This window comes from Salmo trutta, chromosome 7 (assembly GCF_901001165.1).
Source record: "Salmo trutta chromosome 7, fSalTru1.1, whole genome shotgun sequence".
Taxonomy (NCBI): domain Eukaryota; kingdom Metazoa; phylum Chordata; class Actinopteri; order Salmoniformes; family Salmonidae; genus Salmo; species Salmo trutta.
The window spans coordinates 42,245,478-42,266,533 of record NC_042963.1 but is presented as its reverse complement, the minus strand read 5'-3'; the positions used below and the strand labels follow the sequence as shown (position 1 = coordinate 42,266,533).

The 21,056-nt window shown below is 42.6% G+C and overlaps 2 protein-coding genes across 3 annotated transcripts; one reads left to right on the top strand and one right to left on the bottom strand.

Moving 5' to 3' along the window:
• The first annotated feature begins 190 nt into the window (after positions 1–190).
• dennd11 (DENN domain containing 11) lies at positions 191–15,275 on the top strand. The gene is made up of 9 exons (XM_029758931.1): positions 191–779; positions 1,452–1,551; positions 1,676–1,834; positions 4,362–4,518; positions 7,529–7,667; positions 7,834–7,965; positions 12,056–12,206; positions 12,276–12,344; positions 12,439–15,275. Exons 1-9 carry the CDS (start codon positions 422–424, stop codon positions 12,632–12,634), a joined length of 1,461 nt encoding a protein of 486 aa, XP_029614791.1. The 5' UTR covers positions 191–421; the 3' UTR covers positions 12,635–15,275.
• On the bottom strand, positions 14,941–21,017 carry agk (acylglycerol kinase). 2 transcript variants are annotated; one of them, XM_029758932.1, is made up of 14 exons: positions 20,634–21,012; positions 20,360–20,399; positions 20,175–20,254; positions 19,945–20,020; positions 19,724–19,849; positions 19,501–19,595; positions 19,306–19,375; positions 19,086–19,165; positions 18,875–18,932; positions 18,637–18,784; positions 18,417–18,514; positions 18,189–18,259; positions 16,543–16,627; positions 14,941–15,965 (listed from the first exon to the last, which is right to left on the bottom strand). In XM_029758932.1, exons 1-14 carry the CDS (start codon positions 20,741–20,743, stop codon positions 15,831–15,833), a joined length of 1,272 nt encoding a protein of 423 aa, XP_029614792.1. In that variant the 5' UTR covers positions 20,744–21,012; the 3' UTR covers positions 14,941–15,830. The 2 variants fall into 2 exon arrangements, with proteins under 2 accessions (XP_029614792.1, XP_029614793.1); XM_029758933.1 differs by lacking the exons at positions 14,941–15,965; positions 16,543–16,627 and having other exon boundaries at positions 18,185–18,259; positions 20,634–21,017.
• Positions 21,018–21,056: the final 39 nt, after the last annotated feature.

The following is a 21,056-nucleotide window of genomic DNA, read 5'->3' as shown; positions in this document are numbered from 1 at the left end:
ACATAATGTCTGTGTCCTATTAATGAATATACTTCTCAACGATTAAAATGATTTATGGACTCATCAACAACACAACTTCTGGCCAGTCTATCATTAGATTACAAATATAACATTCATGAAAAGCAAGGGAGCTTTATGAACACACTTTATCACAAATACCGGTATGTAAAATAGGCCACCAATCAAATATTGATCAATCCACGTGAGCGGAAGTGTGTGACATCATCACCAAAACACTGTATGCGCTGGCGCTGGCAGAAGACGATTTATCGGTGCATGTGACACGCTTACAAATAGCAAGAAAACGGCAGGGAGGAGTGAAACACATAAGGGTCTGTTGAAGCAGTAGCCTACAGACTTTATCTAGTGGAATTATTTTTCTCTATAGTTCCGCGTTGTTCATCTCACTTTAGGAAGCAATATGGTCGAGCAGTCGGATCGGGCTCCACTGCTCGACTGGGAGGAGATTCCACCAAACGAACTGACCCAGGCGGTTCCCGCACCAGCAAAAGAAAATGGATCGGAATCAAATCCGCCAGACGGCCGCTCTCTGGGCAGTACCGCGCTCGCCATCGGGTGGAGCACTAGTTCTGGGGGTCCAGCAAGTGTAACAACTATTCCCAGCGTGAACAGGAGCCCTCACCTTGACCACCCTGGCCCGTGGGGTGTTCCCAGTCCCATCCATGCCGACTCTAGAATATCTCTGAAAGAACGACTGGGATGGGAGGAAAAGGACCAAATAGTGGCTGTGTTTGTGGTAACCTTTGACACAAGATCAGGTGAGCAAGCGCAATACAGTATGGAGAGAGTGCCATTTACTTTACTGGGCACAGTGGGGGACTGACTCATTCCATGGAAGTGCGCACACACTGAAAGATGACGTTGCAAGAAATGCCTACTGTTCTTTACTTCCCGCCAGCTTTGCTTATCTACGCTATTCAAATATGGCCCAATATGTAGAGACCCAAATCATTTGTGGTAAGCATTTGTTGAGCAGTGAAAGCACAGTTTGTCAAATGATCATTTTCTTCTGCCATCACAAGGTTCAATAAACTCTCTTTAAATGTAGATAATGTGAATAATAGAGTAATGCAGTAACCTACTGTTACATTAATTTGATAATTCAACCCCCCCCCCCCCCTTGTACAGCTTGGAAAATATTCTGGATTTCTCAGTGGTTATTATAGCAAGCATCTCTTGACCTGGGGCAGTTTGTGTGTTCCTCTGTTGTTACACCAGTGTCACTAAGAAGGGAAAGCTTTCTGAGAGTCCTGGGAAACCAGTGTTACTACTTACCCTCGTCAACTTCCCTTTTATGGTACGCTGAGTTTTATAGTACGATAGAATGTGGAAGGAAACAGCTGGGGACATGGTGGATGAATTTCATTCTCTCACAGTGAAGTGAACAGTATGGAAAATCAAGTGTATGTGTTTGTGTGTGTCAATGGCAGGTAACATGGTGGAATGGTGCTTACCCCAAGACGTGAATCTTGACGGAGTGGAATTCAAGTCAATGGCGAGCGGATCACACAGAATCGCCAACGACTTCATGTAAGACTATTCCCCCAACTGAATGCACAGTGTTATTGGCAGAGGACCATCAGAACCCTATCAATAATCTGTACGATGTTGTATACATTCACTACATTCATCCATGTCTTTTTAATTTTTGCAGATATTTCCGTAAAGGCTGCTACTTTGGGCTGGCTTGTTTTGCTAACATGCCTGTTGAAAGTGAATTGGAGAGAGGGGCGCGGATGAAATCTGTGGGTATTCTGTCTCCCTCTTACACCCTCCTATATCGCTACATGCACTTCCTGGAGAACCAGGTTAGGTAAGTACTTGTCTGTCTGTGTCTGTCTGTCTGTTAGGCTTGGGCAATACCCCGGTATACGGTATGAACTAAGGATGCACGATATATCGGTGAACATATCGGAATCGGACAATATTAGCTAAAAATGCCAATATCGGCATTGGCCCGATTTCTAGTTTAACGCCGATGTGCAAAACCGATGTCAAAGCTGACGCCCATACCTATATAAAGTAGGTACATGACGTAATGACGCCACATCAAATTTTGCGCTACACGTGCAACAGGCATTCCTAACCTAGTCCACAATGTCTGCTGTGTGGATCGAGCAGTCAACAAGTCAAGCAGTCATTTGAAAGAGTAAGAACATTTCAGCGAGACAACTCAAAGGTCAAATCCATTAACGGCAAGATAATGGAATTCATTGCCCTTGACAATCAAACGTTTTCTGTCGTAGGTGATGTTGGCCATCGCCGACTGGTCGAGCACCGGTACACACTACCAAGTGAGCTATTTTTCAGATATTGCCCTACCGGAGTTACACAGTAATAGCATCACTGCTATTAGCTTCATGACTGACATTTGGACCAGCAGTATCATCCCCAGGAGCGTGCTGAGTCTGACAGCACAGTGGGTCGTCAAGGATTTCTTACTGAAGAAAGTCGTATTGCATGCTCATGAATATGCTGGTTGTCATACCGCTGCTGCCATTTAAATGGCTTTTGAGAACATGTTTGAAACTTGGAAACATGAACATGCTAGCTCCATTCAAACAACTGTCTCGATAAATAAGCTCATCAACTGCGCCTGCAGCAGATGTGATACCCTCTGTCATGGCATTGAAATGCCTGCTCAACAAAACTGCCGCACAGACTGTGAACAAGCGATTCGGTGGCATTCTCTACTGTGTCGCCGCCATGCTCGATGCTATGTACAAGGACCGCTACTTCGATGCAGACAAGAAACAGGTTTTACGTCAAATGTTACATACACAGCTGGACAAGATGGAAACGGTGACAGACACAGTGACAGTGCGCACCTCGGAAGAGAGGCCACGGACAGAGAGCTGAAACTTCACTGCTTGATATGTATGATGAAATCCTGGTTGAGAATGGAACGACTGAACAAATGAACGAAACAGCACAGCAAATAAGTGAAAGAAATAGGTTTTGATTATGTTTTACTGGTAATGGGGACATACGTAAATGCCAACCAAATAACTTTTATGTGTGGGTTTTTAACCTTTATTTAACTAGCAAGTCAGTTAAGAACAAATTCTTATTTACAATGACGGCCTACCCCGGATGCCGCCGGGACAATTGTGCGCCGCCCTATGGGACACCCGATCACGGCCGGATGTGATACAGCCTGGATTCGAACCAGGGACTGTAGTGACGCCTCTTGCACTGAGATGCAGTGCCTTAGACCTCTGCATCCGTGTGTGTGTTAACTATTTAACTGTACTAGAATGCTTAAAAGGCCGCTAAAATGTTAAATATCGGTTATCGGTATTGACCAAACATGTCATATCGGTGCATCACTAGTATAAACGGTTTATTTTGAAATATCGACAGTATGATTTTGAATACCGTAAAAAATATATATATTTAACGGTAGCTATGCCACTGCTTCTACCTATATAAGTTAAGTACAACTATAAAAAAATCTAAGATGCCAAATAAATGATATCCAGCTCAGGGCTCCAGCTGTGTATTTGGTTTGCTAACTTGCTAGCATCGGCCCGATGTCAAGATCAAGCTTCTTGGTTACAGAAAAGCCATTCAATCCCCTCCTGGATCAAGATCCCTGTTGCCTAAATAGTTTTGTGCGTAAATAAATAAATAATAATCATTAAATATATATATTTTAGAAATGGTGCCCCTTCTGTGCACATTCGGTAATACTGTATACCTTGGTATGGTACAGAAACGTTACGACGGTATGAATATCTGGATACCACTCAACCCTACTGTCTGGTCTGTTTGTCGCTCGCTCTCACTGTCTGTGTCACTGTTTGTCCATCCTCTCTCTTTGTCACTCTCTTTCTTACCCATCCTGTTTCACATTCCTCCCCTTATTTCCTTCCTCTTGTCCTTCGTCTGTATTTTCAGTCTCCTCATCTATTAAACATAAGCCCTGAGTCCGTGCCACCACCGTCACTAGAAGCCATTTATATCATATGAAGTCTTTGTATGTAATCATTGAAATGAAAGAAACCTGGACAGTTTCCCTCAGTAAATCTTGTCTTTATGCATGAATCTTCAAACAGAGCCTTATCTCATTAACTATGCATAAAGAAGTGACACATCCAGCTCATGGTAGAGATGTATGCTTGGGGGGTTAATCTTGACTTTATACAGTACAGGTACTTATGTGGATCCATTGGAAGTACTACGCCACTTCCAGTTCCCAGGGAGGGATTCTCCCAGTTTTAATCCAATCAAACCATGCTGTGATGAGTCTTCGATAACAGTCTCTTTCTTACCAGTGTTATCACTGAGATGCCAACTGCAGTCAGCATATAGAAAGTGTATAGTGTCTCTCCATGCAGACACCAGCTCCAGTGCCCTGGCTCATATTCTCCTCTGGAGGCCTTCTATGAGGATAAGAAAGCTGTGCTGCCCCCAGCAGGGAACGGCCTTGTCACTGCATGTCCAACCAGTGCCTGGGTCCCAGCCATCAACCGCTGCATGCACCCAGAGATGAAGGTGAGCACCTACGGCCACCTGCACCAGTCACTGATGTTACTGTGTGGCTGTTGTTTGTGTTAGTTGTGGATAATTGGCAATTAAATGTTTTGGTTTAAGTGCGTTTGTTCATTTTGAGATATGTGATAACTTCAAATAAAACTTTATTTGTCACATGCGCCGAATACAAGTGTAGACCTTACCGTGAAATGCTTATTTACTAGCCATTAACCAACAGTGCAGTTCAAGAAGAGTTAAGAAAATGTTTAAGAAATGGTAGCACAATAAAATAACAATAACGAGGCTATATACAGGATGTACCGGTACCAAGTCAGTGTGCGGGGTTACAGGTTAGTTGAGGTAATTTGTACATGTAGGTAGGGGTGAAGTGACTATGCATAGATAATAAACAGCGAGTAGCAGCAGTGTACAAAACCAATGTGGGGGGCTGCCAATGTAAATAGTCCGGTGGCCATTTGATTAATTGTTCAGCAGTATTATGGCTTGGGGGTAGAAGCTGTTAAGGAGCCTTTTGGTCCTAGACTTGGCACTCTGGTACCGCTTGCCGTGCGGTAGCAGAGAAAACAGTCTATAACTTGGGTGACTGGAGTCTCTGACAATTATATGGGCTTTCCTCTGACATTGCCTATTATATAGGTCCTGGATGGCAGGAAGCTTGGCCCCAGTGATGTACTGGGCCGTACGCACTACCCTCTGTAGCGCCTTATGGTCAGATGCCGAGCAGTTGCCATACCAGGCGGTGATGCTACCGGTCAAGATGCTCTCCATGGTGCAGCTGTAGAATTTTGGGATGAACTGGGGACCCATGCCAAATCTTTTCAGTCTCCTGAGGGAGAAAAGGTTTTGTCGTGCCCTCTTCACGACTGTCTTGGTGTGTTTGGACCATGATAGTTCGTTGGTGATGTGGACACCAAGGAACTTATAACTCTCGACCCGCTCCACTACAGCCCTGTCGATGCTAATGCGGGCCTGTTTGGGCCGCCTTTTCCTGTAGTCCCCATCAGCTCCTTTGTCTTGCTCACATTGAGGGAGAGGTTGTTGTCCTGGCACCACACTTCCAGTTCTCTGACCTCCTCCCTATAGGCTGTCTCATCGTTGTCGGTGATCAGGCCTACCACTGTTGTGTCATCAGCAAACTTAATGATGGTGTTGGAGTTGTTTGGCCACGCAGTCGTGGGTGAACAGGGAGTACAGGAGGGGACTAAGTACACACCCCTGAGGGGCCCCAGTGTTGAGGATCACTTGGGGGAGGCCCGTCAGGAAGTCCAGGATCCAGTTGCAGAGGGAGGGGTTTAGTCCCAGGGTCCTTAGCTTAGTGATGAGCTTTGTGGTCACTATGGTCTTGAACGCTGAACTGTAGTCAATGAATAGCATTCTCACATAGGTGTTCCTTTTGTCCAGGTGGGAAAGGGCAGTGTGGACTGCGATTGAGATTGCATCAGCTGTGGATCTGTTGGGGCGGTATGTGAATTGGAGTGGGTCTAGGGTATCAGGGAGGATGCTGTTGATGTGAGCCATGACCAACCTTTCAAAGCACTTCATGGCTACTGACTTGAGTGCTACGGGGCAGTAATAATTTAGGCGGGTTACCTTCGCTTCCTTGGGCACAGGGACTAAGGTGGTCTGCTTGAAACATGTTGGTGTTACAGACTCGGTCAGGGACAGGTTGAAATTGTCAGTGAAGACACTTGCCAGTTGGTCCACACATGCTTTGAGTACACGTCCTGGTAATCCGTCTGGCCCCGCGGCTTTGTGAATGTTGACCTGTTTAAAGGTCTTGCTCACATCGGCTACCGAGAGCGTAATAACACAGTCATCCAGAACAGCTGGTGCTCTCATGCATGCCTCAGTGTTGCTTGCCTCGAAGCTAGCATAAAAGGCATTTGGCTTGTCTGGTAGGCTTGTGTCACTGGGCAGCTTGCGTCTGGGTTTCCCTTTGTAGTCCGTAATAGTTTTAAAGCCCTGCCACATCAGACAAGCGTCAGAGCCGGTGTAGAAGGATTCAATCATAATCCTGTATTGACGCTTTGCTTGTTTGATGGTTCGTCTGAGGGCATAACGGGATTTCTTATAAGCGCCCGGATTAGTGTCCCGCTCCTTGAAAGCAGCAGCTCTAGCCTATTAGCTCGATGCGGATGTTGCCTGTAATCCATGGCTTCTGGTTGGGATATGTACGTACGGTCACTGTAGGGACAATGTCGTCGATGCACTTATTGACAAAGCCAATGACTGAGGTCGTATACTCCTCAATGCCATTGGATGAATCCCGGAACATATTCCAGTCTGTGCTAGCAAAACGGTCCTGTTGCGTAGCATCCGGGTCATCTGACCACTTCCATATTGAGCGAGTCACTGGTACTTCCTGCTTTAGTTTTTGCTTATAAGCAGGAATCAGGAGGATAGAATTATGGTCAGATTTGCCAAAAGGAGTGCAGGGGGAGAGCTTTGTATTCATCTCTGTGTGTGGATTAAAGGTGGTCTAGAGGTTATTTTTCCCTCTGGTTGCACATGTGACAAGCTGCTAAAACTTTGGTTATTTCTGATTTTAAGTTTTCCTGCATTTAAGTCCTCGGCCACTAGGAGCGCCGCTTCTGGATGAGCATTTTCTTGTTTGCTTATGGCCTTATAGAGTTGGTTGAGTGCATCTTAATGCCAGCATCGGTCTGTGGTGGTAAATAGACGGCTACGAATGATATAGATAGTGTGGTTTACAGCTTATCATAAGGTACTCTACCTCAGGCGAGCAATACCTCGAGACTTCTTTAAATTGAGACAATATTAGCACCAGCTGTTATTGACAAATAGACACACACCCCCACCCCTCGTCTTACCAGACGTAGCTTCTGGTAAGACGAGGTGCTGTATGTCCATGTAACTCAGACTCCTGATGTCAAGGAGAGATTTTGGGCAATAGTTTGTTTTTGGTCCATGCTGAGCAAGCTTATCCAGACTGAAAAAGCATTACCGTATCAGACAGCCTGACAGTCTGTACTCTCTCTGTCCCCTCCAGATCACCCACCCGGCCGGCTGCATGTCCCAATTCATCCACTTCTTTGGGGAGCAGATCATGGTGCTGTGGAAGTTTGCCCTGCTCCGAAAACGAATCCTTATCTTCTCCCCACCACCTGTGGGTGTCGTGTGCTACAGGGGTGAGAGGGAGCAGCTGACACACACACACACACACACACACACACCCACACACAGTCACCTTTACAAACCCCCACATATTTGTTTTTCAGATTTTATTACAGAATTCTGTCACTGAGTACTCTCTGTCTTTGTAGTGTTTTTCATGTTGCTCTGTACTCCCCACAGTGTACTGCTGTTGCTCTCTGGCCAACATCTCTATACCTGGGATAGGTGTGTCTGTGCCTGAGTTCCGCCCCTTCTTCTACATCAATGTGGCAGACATCGCTGCCCTGGCAACAGAGATGTCATACGTGGCTTGTGAGTGTTGACTTGGGGCTTTTGAATCCACAGTTAATACACTGAACAAAAAAATAAACGCAACATGTAAAGTGTTGGTCCCGTGTTTCATGAGCTGAAATAAAATATCCCATAAATTTTCCATACGCACAAAAAGTGTATTTCTCTCAAATTGTGTGCACAAATATAGTTACATCTCTGTTACTGAGCATTTCTCCTTTGCCAAGATAATCCATCCACCTGACAGATGTGGCATATCAAAAAACTGATTTAAACAGCATGATCGTTAAACTGGTGCACCTTGTGCAGGCGACAATAAAAGGTCACTCTGAAATGTGCAATTTTATCACACAACACAATGCCACAGATCTCTCAAGTTTTGAGGGAGCGTGCAATTGGCATGCTGACTGCAAGAATGTCCACCAGAGCTGTTGCCAGATGTCATTTCTCTACAATAAGCCACCTCCAATGCCGTTTTAGAGAATTTGGCAGTATATGGCGTCGTGTGGGCAAGCGGTATGCTGATGTGAACAGAGTGCCCCATGCTTGGGTTATGGTATGGGCAGGCATACGCTATGGACAACGAACACAATTGCATTTTATCGATGGCAATTTGAATGCCTAGAGATACCATAACGAGATCCTGAGACCCATTGTCATGCCATTTAATTTGCCGCCATCACCTTGTTTCATTATGATAATGCACAGCCCCATGTTGCAAGGATCTGTACACAATTCCTGGAAGCTGAAAATGTCCCAGTTTTCCATGGCCTGCATATTCACCAGACATGTCACCCATTGAGCATGTTTGGTATGCTCTGGATCAACGTGTATGACAGCGTGTTCCAGTTCACGCCAATGTCCAGCAACTTCGCACAGTTATTGAAGAGGAGTGGGTCAACATTCCACAAGCCACAATCAACAGCCTGATCAACTCTATGCAAAGGACATGTGTCGTGCTGCATGAGACAAATGGTGGTCACACTAGATACTGACTGGTTTTCTGTTCCATGCCCCTACTTTTTTTTTTTTTTTTTAAAGGTACACTACATGACAAAAAAGTATGTGGACACCTGCTCGTCGAACATCTCATTCCAAAATCATGGGCATTGATATGGAGTTGGTCCCCCCCATTGCTGCTATAACAGTCTCCACGCTGTGAAGGCTTTCTACTAGATGTTGGAACATTGTGATTCCATTCAGACACGAGCATTAGTGAGATTACGCACTGATGTTGGGTGATTAGGCCTGGCTCGCAGTCGGTGTTCCAATTCATCCCAAAGGTGTTCGATTGGGTTGAGGTCAGGGCTCTGTGTAGGCTAGTCAAGTTCTTCCACACCGATCTCAACAATCCATTTCTGTATGGACCTCGCTTTGTGCACGGGGGCATTGTCATGGTGAAAAAGGAAAGGGCCTTCCCCACACTGTTGCCACAAAGTTGGAAACACAGAATCGTCTAGAATGTCATTGTATGCTGTAGCATTAAGATTCCCCTTCACTGGAACTAAGGGGCCTAGCCCAAACCATGAAAAACAGCCCCAGACCATTATTCCTCCTCCATCAAACTTTACAGTTGGCACTATGCATTGGGGCAGGTAGCATTCTCCTGGCATCCGCCAAATACAGATTCATCTGTCGGACTGCCAGATGGGGAAGCGTGATTCATCACTCCAGAGAACACATTTCCACTGCTCCAGAGTCCAATGGCGGCGAGCTTCACACCACTCCAGCCGTAGGCTTTTGTGCGGCTGCTCACGATGCTCCTGACTAACAGTTTCTGTGCTGACATTGCTTCCAGAGGCAGTTTGGAACTCCACATTGAAAGTCACTGAGCTCTTAAGACCATTCTACTGCCAAGTTTTGTCTATGGAGATTGCATGGCTGTGTGCTCGATTTTATACACATGTCAGCAATGGGTGTGGCTGAAGTAGCCGAATCCACAAATTTGAACGGGTGTCCACATACTTTTGTATATATAGTCAAGGTAGGTTACTTCCTAAAAGCAATCTGTTAGTTACTAGTTACCTACCCAAAATTGTAATCGGTAACGTAACTTTTGGATTACCCAAACTCAGTAACGTAATTTGATTACTTTCAGTTACTTTTAGATTACTTTCCCCTTAAGATGCATTAGAAGAAGACAAAAATGTATGTTACCAATTAAATAACATCTATTGCAGGATAAATTAATGTTAAAGTTTACATAGCTGACCGTATATGGATGTAAAATTTTACTTTATGGGTTGGTTATGTAGGCTTCTTCTAACCCATCGCTTTCCAGTACATATAATAATATGATAAAATTATATCTTTACATTAAAAACCAAAGTGTATCAGAATTCCAATAAATGATATACCCCTTGATCTTCAAGAATAGGACTTGGAAATATGGAAGAATAGATTAGCCAAATTGTTTTACCTGAGCATAACCCCAAAACTAAGGACTTATTAGCCAGCCCTACTCTGTTTGTGATTTTGTTGTCATGGAGGACTGAGTGGGCTCATTGATTCGAGTTGAAAAATAAATGCTGCGCTCATTGAATGGCATCCTTTGAGCACTACTGAAAAGTGCTATTTACATGTTAAAAACGAATGCCATATGCGGCATTTGCTATAGGCCTATTGTTTACCTTGTTGTTGGTGACACTTTGATATCTTGATAATATGCAATGGTTTTTAAAGGCAAATCCACAAATAAAACGGTCGCTCCGCCTCTGTTTTGGTAAAAAGCTAAGGGATGGGACTGGAGAAATGTAACCACTCTCAGATAAATAGACAGAGCTATGGATGCAAGGACTGATATCAACATTTTTGTTTTAACCATGTTATGAGGCTTTACAGTGTTTTACATTTACAATGTTTACAGACGTTGGAAAAAAACAAGCTTATATTTTGGGTTCCATGGAGTGTGACAGTTGAACTAAGCTCATGAGGCATTTATAAGTTATATTTTTCAAGAATCAATGTATGTATGTATGTATGTATGTATGTATGTATGAGTGTATGTATGTATGAGACACACACACACACACACACACACACACAAGTCCAAAAATGGATGTAGCAACTACAGATTTCCTCTTAAGTCTATCAAAAGTGTGCGAGTTTGAGCATGTGTCCATTAGGCCTATGTTTTTTTTGTTTTTTTATCAGTATGAATTAGACTGAGCAATAAATGCCTTACTTTTATTCCATAGGCAGGGATCCGCACTATGCAGCTGTTGCAAGAGCGCATTTTTCACTGGCTTTCCACCTGTTTCAAAAACAATGAATGATAGGCAGCTTAAACGTCTTGAATTCAACCATTATTGGGTTCAAATACACATTTAGATTTGTGAACAGCCGTCCACAACAACCAAAAACCATAAGGCAGAAATAGCTAAATGAGAGAGCAGCAGTGTGATTCACATCAATGCGCTTTGTAGATATCAATAATAAGTGATATCCGTATAGCTGTAAACTAGACCACTGCCAGCATCCTTACCTCCAAGCGTTTAATCAAGTTGGATAATCTTTGGATGCCGACAGCAGTCGCACCATTGGAAGACATAGCTTGGACTGTTGCCTACAAAAGCCTATTCCTGCTCTTTTCCCGTGATCCATCAAACACATTTGGTGTGTCATCATAGTGGTCTCTGACTTGTGGTCAGACGCTCAGGTGCAACCAATTTATACTTGTGCCTTTTTTCAATACTTATTTGGATGTCATTGAGAACAGAAGTGTCAAACATTTATTTTTGTTCTTGAACATCCTTTCTGAATTTAAAAGTAATCCTCGAAGTAATCGTCTAGTTTTTCAAAAGTATCTGTAATCTGATTACAATATTTTTGCTGGTAAACGGATTACAGTTACCGGTTTTGTATTCCCTTACATGTAGCAGATTACATGTAATCCGTTACTCCCCATCTGTGACCAACAGATGCATATCTGTATTCCTAGTCATGTGAAATCCATAGATTAGGGCCTAATGAATTTGTATGAACTGTAACTCAGTAAAATCTTTGAAATTATTGCATGTTGCGTTTATATTTCGGTTCACTATGCTAAGATTGATAAAGGGGTGTGTGTGTGTGTGTGTGTGTGTGTGTGTGTGTGTGTGTGTGTGTTTAGGTACCACAGAGAAGATCTTTGAGGAGAAGAAGGAGCTGTATGATGTATATGTTGACAACCAGAATGTGAAGACACACAGAGAGAGCCTCCAGCCACTACTCCGGCTGAATGGGGTGGACCGGGAGAAGTATAGGAAACTCAGCGAACAGAGGTACACAGAAACTGATAAATGGTGGAAGCCATTTTGAAGAGATGATGATGATTGTTATTGTCTTTTCAGGCAACTGCTACTTTACACTCAGGAGGTGGATGGAGACTGCACATCAAATGAGGAGGACCTCTTTATCCTGTGAGTTTGTTTACACAACAGTATCTTTTGGTTGGGCTCAGTCTGGAGTGTTTATCAAACTTTCTTACAGAATGTTCTCTGTTCTCTCCACTAGGTTTTTCATGGAGCAGAATAACCGTATCTTCCAGACTCTATCAGAGGTGGCGGCAAGTGCGGACCCCACCCTGACGGCAGAGCACGTGAGGGCCATGGGGCTGGACCCTCAGGCAGACCGCACTTTCTTGGTGGACCTGCTGGAGCTCTATGGCATTGATGCCATGCTGGTCATCGATAACCCCTGCTGCCCCTGAGTCCTGTGTGGCCTGTGCTCCTCTCTCCTTGTCCCCTGAAGACACTGCCTCCTACTCTTCGTCCCCTGGCCTCCTGCCCAGTCAAATGCCTGCAGGTTTCTCTTGGTCTCTCGCCATGCTCCGGGATACAGCTGTCTTTGGCCAGTGTTAACTTAGAGACAGCTCACCTGGTCAATTGGGCCACGATAATAGACACTGCCTGGACTATGCAGTTCTCTCGCTAAAGTCCGTTTCACATTCAACAACCACTTGTCTTGTTTGTCTGTTCACTTGGCATCTGTTCTCTTCTCACTTAGATTTCTGCTTGGATCACCAGCCCTAGTCACTGGAAGTTCCACGGAACCTTTGATCAATGTGCCTCGTTGTACTGCTCCCAATACTATGGAGCACTGCTGACTTTGACCAACAGTAGCATCCTGTTTGGGGATGGATAATTGATTGTTCCTCTCACTTGGAACCTTAACTCCAAATTCAGCCATGGCACCAAGACCTTTTTTCTTACGTCTTTACAGAAGATTCTACCTAACCATGTATAGTGTAATACTAAATATTCATGTGATTGTCAGGGCTTTTATTTTATGGATCTCAATCCTTCTGCTGAATAACTTTACCATGATGTTGTTTCCCAAACTTCTGCATCAGGTTTGCTAGAGCTGAGAGTAAAGCGTTTTCACTCGATTTACCTCTTAAAAAACAAATGATGCTGAAGTTGATCAACCTTTTATTTTTCAGAATGGAAAAAAAGGAGCAATGTGAATATTTGTGTGTTTGATAAAAGTCAATAATCAAGATTCACACGTCAAGACTAATTCACATGAATCTGCTTCACATAAACAAGAAGACCTCTTTTGGTTCAAATAGGAAGTGTTTTTCATGTCAGCTAACCATACACATTAAAAGGGAAAGATGAGTCATGCCAGATGTATTTATTTGATATAATGCCCTTATCCAAGGAGGTATTTATTATGGAGCTGAGGTTTAATATTTGTTAAATACTGTAACATTTCATTAGACTGCACATGTTTGTCTGACTTGGTCCAATGCTGAAACCCATACAGGCAGACTCCAGTCACGTATGTTTTTCTTGTTCCCTGGTCACATTGCACATGTGTATGGTGACATTTGGATAATGTTTTGTGTAGTGTTTTATCAAGTTTTTACGTTTTAAAATTGTGAACCTGAAACTTAAATGAATGTGTTTCTATGACACTAACTTATCATGAATGCTGCACCACACCACAACCTCTGTACTCTTGTTTGATGACCACATGCTTATGGGTCAACATGTTTGTGTTCTGATTTAATGGCCCAATGTTGTCAGCAGAGAAACTATTACTAAAAGTGCAGTCAGTGATGTAACTGTCTGTCTGGGAGCCAGCAGGAAGCTTTGTGTTGTGTACTTGAAACTGTACTGCCCGTTTATCAATGAGATTTGTTTCAGATGAAATTAAATCCACGGGTGGTCTATGAGAGGGCAGATACAACTTCCTTTCTGTTGGAGCTTGTCAGCTGCAGGAAGGAGATCGTTGTGCCCCGTCACTGTAACAATGACTACTTTGTATGCTTGAGGTTCACAGAGGGAATTACTCCCCTCTCTGGGCAGACAGACAGACCCTGATATAGGATAAATTTAGATTTTTATCAAAATAACATGGACAGGGGGACTTGATCATAGATCAGCACTCCTACTGTGAGACCCTTTTTGAAAACAGGCCCTGGAGATGAAGTTATTTTGTTCAGTAGACCTGGGTGACTGATTTTAAATCAATGTATGAAGCAGTCATCCAATAGATGTGAGTTCAATGACGCATCAAATATTTTGGATGAAGACAGCGAACTGCTTTCATTGGGTTCGACTGGTCAGTAGATGTCGGCAATAGTGGCACTGTTCATTGAGGTTTAGCTGGGGACAGTTCTGTCCTACAGTGTAGGTTATAAAGCCTAATTAGTGGGTAATCTTTGTGTTAAGTGCAGGCACTCAATTAAGACCACAGGCTTATTATACCTGTCAACAGGAAGAGGCATAGAGAATGTTTTAGATTTTAAATACTTCCAACTATATCAACATGTCAATTGACACTACTGATATTGGTGTTTGGTAATATGATTAAATGTAGTTGTTCACACCCATGTTGACTTAGCCCCTTTCCCCTTCTGTTTGTTTTGACCTGTCCCACCCTGTTCTTTTCAGCACATCCTGGGCATGTGACTGTTTGTTTTACAGGTGTATCATGAGAATGTACACGACACAAAAATAAATGTATCAAATGCCTTCTTTGTGGAAATTGTTCAGACCTGTACCAGCATTGGCTCATTTGAATTTATTTGTACAGTATGTCACCCCACTGAATGTCAATAGAAAGCTTCATCTGTATTACTTCAGCACTAATATGCTTCAAGTACTTTAACTCATATAGCTAACTGTTAATCTTTGATCACAGCAACTGTAATGTAAAGCTATACTTAAAACATTGGTTAACTACACAGCTACATCCAGAACCTGTACTACTATAAAACATGGAAAGAGACTTTAGTGATGAATACACATTTAGTAACTTGATCGCATGAGCCACTCTTGTTTTCAAGCTGGTGACATTACACAGTACCGCCACTGTAAAACAATAAAACATTGGTTTTCTCTGATACTTGTTGGATTGTATTTGTGATTGTGCTGCCAAGGGAGAGTGATTCTCATACCAATGTATCATCTGATCATAGAGTACATGGAGGACAAAGTCTGCACTTTTCATCGGTATCAAAAAGTGACAGAACTGTGTGCATCATAACCAAATTATTGAATAAGATTCTTATTACACATTTAGCAATACACATGACAACATACAATAGTAAACCAGCCAGTTACACCAATAGTCCTGCCGGGCAGACTTCTATAAGCTAATTGGTTTGGAAATAGCAACCAAAATGCTTGGTCCTTGTTACTGCATCATATAGTCATCTTCCATAATTGTGAAAATATTTCAACTGAACATGTCAATGTACTGTAACAATGAGACCTCACTGTGGACTGGTCCACCCTGGTCCAGCTGTGTGGCTGTTTAAGGACATACTCCAGACAAAGAAAAACACCCCCAGATACAGTAGAGGTAGAGTCCCAGTACAGCCACTAATGACCCCTTGCCTTGACCATCCTCCCTATTTCTGTGTCCTGCATATTGTTGTCACTGCAGCACTTCCCTTACAGGACCTGTGTGAGGAGCTGCTCTCTGCGTTCAGCGCTGCAGAAGAAGCGAAGTTTCCGTGGCAACAGCCTCACCTCCACCGACATGGCCTCGTACTCCTCGTTGTCGATGTTGTAGAAGCCAGCACCTTCCTGTGGGAGAGGAAACGGGACAGGACAGTAGGGAGAGGTCATGGAGCAAAAAGAGTATTGCACATACTAAAATAAACCAATTTATACAATAATACATTTAATTTGTTTAAAGGTTATAATTATCAAAGACCGTAATGCGCCTTGTCCAATGATTTATGTAAACCTTGGATTGCTGATGCAATGTTTTGATCATTGAGAGGCTTTGAAGCCACCGGTCGGCCATATTGACACTCCACAGTAGGAATAAGAATGAATGGAATTCTACAGTATTTAAATTAAATGTTTCAAGGTATTTAAGTATTTTTTGTTGTAGTGGGGACAGAAAGTATAGTTTAAGGAATTTTGTTTTATATAATTGTTCATTTTTATGTTTAGCTCACGATATAATGCATTCTTCTAAATTAAGGTGTCTGTAATAGAATACGTGGCAAAAATTAATGCAGACATTAAGAAATGTATTTCTATAGCTTCCAAAATCTTTTCATAACAGTGAAGGAGTGCCAAGATGGAGGCCCGGTGGCTCATTGGTCTTGTCTCTGAAGTTTATAGGCTTAAGACAGATGAGGGAGTATGTGACCTCGGGCAGATTGAGTCGACATGCACTAGCCTCCAGCTTCAGTGATTGTCTTGTGAATGAAGTTGAGTCCTCCGCTTTTTTCTCTCTGCAATGCAGAAAATGCAACAGCCTTGACACATGCTACATGAGTAAGCAATCTTTTTTTTTACCCAGGTATTACACTAATAATGTGAGAAAGTACAGTACCAGTCCAAAGGTAGGACACCTACTCATTCAAGGGTTTCTTTATTTTAACTATTTTCTACATTGTAGAATAATAGTGAAGACATCAAAACTATGGAATAACAAATATGGAATCATGTAGTAACCAAAAAAGTTGCTAAACAAATCTAAATATATTTTATATGAGATTCTTCAAAGTAGCCACCCTTTGCCTTGATGACAGCTTCTCTCAACCAGCTTCATGAGGTAGTCACCTGGAATGCATTTCAATTAACAGGTGTGCCTTGTTAAAAGTTAATTTGTGGAATTTCTTTCCTTCTTAATGCGTTTGAGCCAATCAGTTGTGTTGGGGTGGTATACAGATGATAGCCCTATTTGGTAAAAGACCAAGTCCATATTATGACAAGAACAGCTCAAATATGCAAAGAGCAAATTACAGTCCAGAAAATGTAAAGAACTTTGAACGTTTCTTTAAGTGCAGCCTTATGATGAAACTGGCTCTCATGAGGACCGGCACAGGAAAGGAAGACCCAGAGTTACCTCTGCTGCAGAAGATAAGTTCATTAGAGTTAACAGCCTCAGAAATTGCAGCCCAAATAAACGCTTCACAGAGTTCAAGTAACATACACATCTAAAATATCAACTGTTCAGAGGAGACTGCATGAATCAGGCCTTTATGGTGAAATTGCTGCAAAGAAACCACTACTAAAAGGACACCAATAAGAACAAGAGACTTGCTTGGGCCAAGAAACACGAGCAATGGACATTAGAGATTTTAAGTTCCAACCGCCGTGTCTTTGTGAGATGCAGAGTAGATGAATGGATGGTCTATGTATTTGTGGTTCCCACAGTGAAGCATAGAGAAGGTGTGATGGTGTCGGGGTGCTTTGCTGATGACACTGTCTGTGATTTATTTTGAATTCAAGGCACACTTAACCAGCATGGCTATCACAGCATTCTGCAGCGATACACCATCCCATCTGGTTTGGGCTTAGTGGAACTATCATTTGTTTTTCAACCGGAAAATGACCCAAAACACACCTCCAGGCTGTGTAAGGGCATTTGACAAAGGAGAGTGATGGAGTGCTGCATCAGATGACCTGGCCTCCACAATCACCTGACCTCAACCCAATTGAGATGGTTTGGGATGAGTTGGACCGCAGAGTGAAAGAAAAGCAGCCAACAAGTGCTCAGCATATGTGGGAACTCCTTGAAGACTGTTGGAAAAGCATTCCAGGTGAAGCTGGTTGAGAGAATGCCAAGCAAAGCGGTCATCAAGGCAAAGGGTGGCTATTTGAAGAATCTATATTTTGATTTGTTTAACACTTTTTTGGTTACTGCATGATTCCATATGTGTTATTTCATAGTTGTGATGTCTTCACTATTATTCTACAATGTAGAAAATGTAAAAAAAAAAAAAGAAAAACCCTTGAACGAGTAGGTGTCCAAACTTTTGACTGGTACTGTAAATCTCCACAACTTACCCAACAGTGATAAAATCTCCCACCGTGAAGGAGTCCGGCTCCACACACACCAGCAGGGAGTCATCAATACGCTGAAGGACAAACAAGAGATCGGGCAGTTTTAACATCCTGTCACTTTTGTTGTAGTAGCTACTAGGTAAAATAATAATAATACAATAAATAAATATATATATTTATTATTATTATTATTTAAAAAAAAAAAAAAAAAAAAAAAAAAAATGCGCTGACCGTCTGGACAGGGTTTTTATTCTGAGTTTGGATTGACAGCTCCAAAGTAGACAGCGTTCTCTCATCCCACCTCTCTGGCTCCTCCACTTTGGGAGGCTCTGCACAAACAGAAAACCAATGCCAATCATGCTTTTTTAAATAGAAGATACACAAGGACCTTTAAAGGATGTAGTGTTATGTACAGACAGACAAACAAACACTAACACAAATATAGTGTTACCTGGAATAGGTGGGTACCAGTAATTTTTCAGTCTGCGGGCAATGCGGTACATTAGGTTGGGGCGCTGGGGCTTTTGTTCCGGCAGGTCAGGAGGGCGAAGGGTCGGGGCCATGTAGGACACAGAGGCCTCGTGAACCTGGGGCCATTCCTGGCAGATACAAGAAGACAGCATGGTACAAATGCATGGAGGAACAACGGCAGTCCATGGACTTTGAATGGAAACAGTCATGTTTCTCACCCGTAACGTACTGAACCAATGAGCTGCTTTTATCTTCAACGGGCCAAGGTACCAATATCTAAGATAGAAAGCACAGCAATATGGGAAATGTATTTTTAGAGAAGAAGCACAACTTCACATTATTATAATGTTATGCACGTAAAAGTATAATATGTGGGAAACGTGTTTACCATAAGCTCTGAAGTTTGACTAGTAATTGTGAGGTTCTTACTTTTTGATGGTGGAAGCCACATCTCTGAAGGCCCCCCACCGTAGACCAATCAGGGCAAACACTGGCTGTTCTTTCTCTCCCTGGATACATAAAACCAGAAACACAATACAATTTTCTATCTTGCTCTCAATGGAGTTATGGTTATTCAATGTCGATTTAAGGTAATATCAGTTTGTGTCATCTTGACCCCTCCCTGAATCCCAGATCCTTCTGGTCTCACCTTGATTTGCAGCACATCCAGAGGTACCGTTTCTCCTTGCAGGATAGACAATGTCGCTGATGTGATGTGTCTAAAAACAAGAAGCAATATGGATGACAAAAAGATTGGAGGATATTTTAGGACACTAATGACAAGATGATGGCATGGGTTTGTATCTGAATGAACAAGTGTGCGGTGTTTCAATGGGATACTTACTTCACATGATTGTCACTGAGGATGTGCAGACTCTCACTCAGGGAATTGTGGGAGCCCAGTGGGATAAATCCTATGGGGGTTTTACTGAACGACTCCTGTGTTTGAGAAACACCCATAGGACTGGGTAGTTAGAGACAGCTTAGCTAAAACAGTATTACACAACACTTATAACATACAATTAGTAATACAAGGATTATACAACAGTCAATGCTACACAACTTACGTGATCAGCCCTCCGCAGCAAGCCAGTTATAACCTCCTGCAGAGTGCCATCCCCTCCAGCCACAATCAGCATGTCTGTTTGCTCCATCAGCTCCATCAATTTCTTTGCTTGGCCCTCATAATCTGTCTGTAAGAGAGAAGACATATACAGTATTACACTATGTAGAACTATAAACTATAAGGCCTTAGATGCCATGGGGGGGGGGGAAATTGTAGGCCTACCTTTACTAGTGTTACCTCCATACCAGCCAGGTGTAATATAGGCGCAGCATTCTTCTCAAATAAGTTGTTGGCTTTCCTATGATCAGAGAGAAGAGCAAGAGTACAGCAAGACAAATTAGTCAAACACAAATTACAATATAAATGGGAAATGGCTGTGGTGCAATAAGCTGGACCTCATGATTATTCTCTTTGCTTAACTTTAGGGAATGTGACAATTATCTCTTACTTACCCCCTACAAGCTGCTGGGTTTAGGATGACTGTGGCTTTCTTCAGCTGCTCCTGGGGTGATATCTGCTGACGTCCAAATTCCTGCAATTGAGAATGGAGTATTTTGTATTAGAGAAGAAAACAGTAAATGCAAGTGCAGAATCCTTGAATGCAGAAACATATTGTACACAATAAGCCATGTCTCACCCTGGCCGCCAGACAAGCATCTCTTCGCAGCAGATTATCACTGTCAATAAATAAAAAGTGTATTGACAAAGAAAACAACTGATTAAAATACATCCTCCTAGTATTCAATGTTGTTGGATTTCAAATCACAATAACCGTTCTGTAAGACCTTGATGGCTGATGATTTCTTAATGGCTACCAATTCCTGTGTACGTGCTCAATGATATTAATGCTAGTGATGATCTGTACTTGATCTAACAACCATACCGGTAATTCTGAAGGAAACGTTACGCACCAGTGTTTACCATACAGCCAGTGACCACCGTATGATAGGGCACACGCAGCGACTGTGGACTTCTTCCAATGATTCCGCAGAGTTACAAACACTTTCACAACCCGAGCCATTATCGACACTATCAGAATATCCGTTTAAAAACGCTATGTATCATCTGTGTAAGCATCACAATTAATGTCCTTTCCCTGTCAGAACCATTTCGCATGTGACACATTGGTGCAGCTATCTTAATAGTCTTATGAAACAAACACTTTCAGTATTAGTTCCGGTTGAGTTTCATTAAACATGTTATGAAATAAGTTCTCCCGTAACATACCAACATAAACAAAAATAAGAGAAATGTACAAATTCAAAACGGTACAGAACTTATAGAAATAAGTAATCGTCATTAGCTCAGTGCTTAGCTTATTGACGAAACACTAC

What these genes read in the sequence shown, in the direction of transcription:
- dennd11 (XM_029758931.1), top strand. Translation starts at nt 422, where the DNA reads ATGGTCGAGCAGTCGGATCGGGCTCCACTGCTCGACTGGGAGGAGATT. An exon ending in TTCCTGGAGAACCAGGTTAG is followed by an intron (nt 1,835 to 4,361) that starts GTAAGTACTTGT and finishes CTCTCCATGCAG; the next exon opens with ACACCAGCTCCAGTGCCCTG. An exon ending in GGGTGTCGTGTGCTACAGGG is followed by an intron (nt 7,668 to 7,833) that starts GTGAGAGGGAGC and finishes TACTCCCCACAG; the next exon opens with TGTACTGCTGTTGCTCTCTG.
- agk (XM_029758932.1), bottom strand. Translation starts at nt 20,743, where the DNA reads ATGGCTCGGGTTGTGAAAGTGTTTGTAACTCTGCGGAATCATTGGAAG. An exon ending in TGGCTGTATGGTAAACACTG is followed by an intron (nt 20,400 to 20,633) that starts GTGCGTAACGTT and finishes ATTTATTGACAG; the next exon opens with TGATAATCTGCTGCGAAGAG. An exon ending in TGGAGGTAACACTAGTAAAG is followed by an intron (nt 19,850 to 19,944) that starts GTAGGCCTACAA and finishes TCTCTCTTACAG; the next exon opens with ACAGATTATGAGGGCCAAGC.